A 4753-nucleotide genomic window follows, 5' to 3' on the forward strand; every position below is an offset into this window, starting at 1 on the left:
TCGGATAGGTCCGAGGACTCCCCTTCGGATAATGTCTGATTTAATATATATATATATATATATATATATATATATATATATATATATATATATATATATATATATATATATATATATATATATATATATTATTTAATAAACTTCGAAAATTCATATCTACTTCATACGAACTCCGTTTTTGACGTTCTTTATATCCACGCGTAGGTGAGACTACGCTCTACGACTTTCGTTTAGACTCCGTCGGCAAATTTTGAATTTATTTTTAGTAGGCTGGGACATGAAAACTTCGTTATAAATTCATAACTTGTTTGTCCGGCGTCCGTTCTCACCTAACTTTCGATCGTTTCGCTACTAACAACGAGATCTTCGATTCTTGTTTAGATTGTTTTGGCTAAAACCCGCTCGATCTCATATCGAGTATTCGGGCTGCATACCGCTAAGTCGAAACTTCAGAAAATCATAACTTCCTCATACGAAGTCAGATTTGGGCGTTCTATATATATTCGGAAACCTCGTTTCAGCCATTACATCTTTATGTAAATATATCGAGTTTATTTTACACTTAGATTTTGACGCTTATTTTTATTCTTAATTAATCAAATCACATAATTATGCAATTAAGGACAAAACACATAATACTCAAATAATACTCTTCTATTATTTCAAAACGGGTTACAAAGATTAACCTAGACTATTATATTGTTAAAAATGGCAAGCCCAGAAACATAGACGTTACATCATGTTTAGGTTTGCCTGATGCATAATGTGTCTCAAGCTTTTGTGGTCCGTGTAGATAGTACAACGGACCTCGTAAAGATAATGTCTCCAAATCTTGAGGGCAAACATTACTGCTCCTAACTCAAGATCACGCAGGGGGTGTCACGTCTCATGCGTGGATAAGTCATTAAGGAAAATTGCTAGTTTAGTAATTTTCTCAAATGTTTTTAGCCGGCAAGAATGAAATGAAGGAATTTTTCAGATTGTAACTAGTGTTCCTTACAACAAAGAAATTAAAACCTTATATAATCAAAAAAATATGACGGGTTGTAACCATATCTAGTTCTTATGGTATTTGTAACATCGTCTTCATGAGATCAATGTTTTTATGGTATTTGTACACGTGCTTTTTAAGATATTATTAGGATACTAGAAATGAAAGATAGTTAAGCAAATTATATTTTAACTGAAATGAAAGATAGTTGGGGAGGTTTGGTTTGTTATAAGACTGTCAAAAGTGTTTGGAAATATATTTAGTTGTTGGGAAATGAAATGAAATGAAATACAATAATTAAATTCGAATAATCTTTAATTTCTCAATAATAGTTAGTTTTTTAATTTTAAATTTATTTCAAATATATAACAATGGCAGTATATTTGATCATTTAACAAAAAAAGGAAAAAGAAAGAAAGATATGCGAATTCCTTCAACCCATTTATAAGAAGGGTTAATGTCATAAACTATTTAAAAATATAATTCCCTTGCATTCAAAACCATGTTATCAAATCGTAGGATATGTACTCTAATTTTTATTTAAAAAATACCATTATAATCTCCTATAACCCTAGTTTGCAGGTACATCGGAAGGTTAATGTCATATATGCGTAACAAACTATTTAAACCGTTAGAAAAACCTCCAACCACTTCAAACACAATTCACCACCACCACCGCAAACACCCATCAACTACGTTTACCACCACGAAAATCGAACCCAAAGGTTAGTAAACCACATTGTTTTCTATTTATTATAGACTTAATAGAAATATATTTGTTCTGCATGAGTGCATGACCCTCACGACCACCATAACATATATAATTTAAGGATCATACTATATATCTAATAAAACTATTTGATAAAATACTTGGAATATGTGTCCGATTAAATGGTAATTATGATGAATATCGAATACTATAAATTACATCGTTGTTTTATGATAGATAAATTGATATTTAGAATTAATAGTTTTATCATAGAATAGATAGATTAATAAAGATTATAATACGTGACCTCGAAGCTTTATGTTCATGCGGGCATGTCACTTGATCGTGGAAGTCAACTTATTGACTTTTTTTCTCAATCATCGGAAGATTAACTTATAATATCAAATTTTAATCATATCCAAAAATAAAAAGAACCCAGGTGTCCAACATCAAGGAATTTCCAACCCCTTGTAATGGATTAAAAAACAATAATAAAGAAGTAAAAAGCATAAGACAAACTCACTATAAATAAAGCTCAACTATGATCTTGTAAATGTGTCTCAAAACGCAGTCTTAATTTCTAATGGCGTCTAAGCTCTTTCTTTCCTTTTCATGTATCTTCTTTCTTGCTACCTTCTTGCTTCCAGTTCTTTCACATTTGCACTACCCTCATCTACAACCAAATGGGTTATTGGGTAATAACACTAACCCATCACCTTTTGGGTTTCTTAAATCCATGCAAGGGTGTCGTAAGGGAGAGAAAGTGACCGGTGTTCGTGACCTTAAAGTCTATCTTGCGCGTTTTGGATACCTAAACTACCAGAAAAACCCTAATCTCCCAGATCTTGATGAAGATCATTTTGACGAAGAGCTTGAGGCAGCCCTCAAGTCGTACCAAGCTTACTACCATCTGAATGCCACTGGGACACTCGACGAGCCCACGGTATCAAAGATGGTGATGCCTCGTTGTGGGTTTCCCGATAAAGAAACTCATCATAACCATAACACAAATAACTCTTTACACACAGTTTCCCATTACAGATTCTTTCCAGGAAGACCAAAATGGCCAAGGGCTAAAAAGCATCTAACTTATGCTTTCGGATCACGTTTCCCAACCAGATTCATGCCTCCTATTGATCGAGCATTTAGAAAATGGGCTACTGCTACTCGATACTTCACGTTCTCAAGAGCTAGAAGTTATCGTAGCGCTGACTTAAAGATTAGTTTTGCACGTGGATCTCATGGAGATGGGAATCCATTTGATGGACCTGGTGGTGTGTTGGCTCATGCTTTTGCACCTACAGATGGAAGACTCCATTATGATGCCGATGATCGTTGGGCAGTGGGAGCTGTTCGGAATGCTTATGACGTGGAGACTTTGGCATTGCATGAAATAGGCCACTTACTTGGGCTTGGTCATAGCCAATTTCAGAATGCGATAATGTGGGCTACGTTTAGGTCAGGAGTAACGAAAGGTTTGAGTTCGGATGACGTTAGAGGGCTTAGGGCTCTATATGGGTTTTAAGGATATAACAATTTCTGAAAATGAGGTTTTTGTGTGATGGTTTTCTTTTTTGGCTTTTTATTGTTGAATACTTCGGCCTTAATTTGGATTAATGTTGTCTTGTTTGCAATAAATTTATGTTTGTTTTATATATGTATTTTTTGTCTATTTTTGTGAGATGCAATTGTGGAAAATAGCAACATACAAATTTACTTTTTTATATCACTATATCGGTAACGTATTTTATATTTTACCCATAACCTCAACTAATATATATTTTCTATTAGTATTGAGGATATGCAATGATAGGAACCCTATTCGATGGGGTTGGCCGGCCTCCAAGAAAATTAATCACGAAGAAGAGAGAGATTTTTTGTGTCATGATTTTTTTTGTTGTTATTGTTGTTGAAGACTTCGGACTTAATTTGTATTAGTGTTGTTGTTTTAGATGCAGATAGTGGATCAAGTTTTTACAGTTCGATTTTGATTGCCCAAAAGTGTGTATCAAGTTTGATTTTGATTGCAGGTTTTTTGTTTTTTTTTTATTTGAGTTGGTGCCGGTGGTGGCTAACGCTGGTTATTAAAGGCGACTAATGGTGGTTGTTAGAGATGACTAATGGTGGTTGTTGGAGATGATCAATAGAAAAAGTAGTCACCCAAAAAAAAATATGGCGACTGCGGAGGTGTGACTTGAAGGAAGGAAGGAAGGAGATAGAAAAGTAGTCACCGAAAAAAAAATATGGTGACTGCGGAGGTGTGACTTGAAGGAGAGAGAGAGAGAGAGAGAGAGAGAGAGAGAGAGAGAGAGAGAGAGAGAGAGTGAGTGCGTGTATGTGTGTGTAACGTCCGAAGATTCGTGCTAGGCAATTAAAATATAATAAGCTATAAAAACGACATTTTTATAGAAGATTATTTAGGATAAATAATTTTAACGAAAGTTACAATATATGTAACAAAGATTCTGCACATATAAAAAAAACTCTGAAATTTAACTTCGTATGAATAAGTTATGTTTATTCGTAGTTTTCAGATTAAACCGACACGACTTTGCGCATCGTAAAAAGGAATTTTTTAAGTTTCAGCATAGCAGTCTACGACACAGAAAATGAAATCAAGGTCGATCGATTCTTGGAAAAAAAAATCTAAATGAGTGTCAAAGATCTCCTTAATAGGAGTTCATCGTTATAAAGACAACCAAGAACATATGTCGTATGTGAGAGTTATGATTTTTATATGGGCTTTAACAGTTTAAGCCTGTTAAAGGTATAGCTTTAAAAATAAAGTGGAAACTATCCGACAGAGTCCAAATGAAAGTTGTAGGCCTCGTCGATAGCTATGTGTGGATATAAATAACGTCAAAAACGAAGATCGTATGAAAAAGATATGATTTTTTGAAAAAACTGAAAATAAGCGCGTGTGGCGCCCCTCTGACATACCACAAGAATTCGCTATGTGTCAGCACCTGAGAGGACCCATGTCAGCACCCCTAACCAAGTGCAGGACGCGCACCCGATCATGTGTGCGTCATGCTTCCTGGGTTTTGCCTACA

At 34.7% G+C, this 4753-nt stretch overlaps 1 protein-coding gene across 1 annotated transcript; it reads left to right on the forward strand.

The window, feature by feature from the left end:
* Nucleotides 1-2283: 2283 nt before the first annotated feature.
* LOC111889547 (metalloendoproteinase 1) lies at nt 2284-3357 on the forward strand. The gene has a single exon (XM_023885693.2). The coding sequence runs from the start codon at nt 2284-2286 to the stop codon at nt 3223-3225; it is 942 nt and encodes a 313-aa protein (XP_023741461.1). The 3' UTR covers nt 3226-3357.
* The last annotated feature ends 1396 nt before the right edge of the window (nt 3358-4753 follow it).

Source organism: Lactuca sativa, chromosome 3 (genome assembly GCF_002870075.4).
Source record: "Lactuca sativa cultivar Salinas chromosome 3, Lsat_Salinas_v11, whole genome shotgun sequence".
NCBI classification, from domain to species: domain Eukaryota; kingdom Viridiplantae; phylum Streptophyta; class Magnoliopsida; order Asterales; family Asteraceae; genus Lactuca; species Lactuca sativa.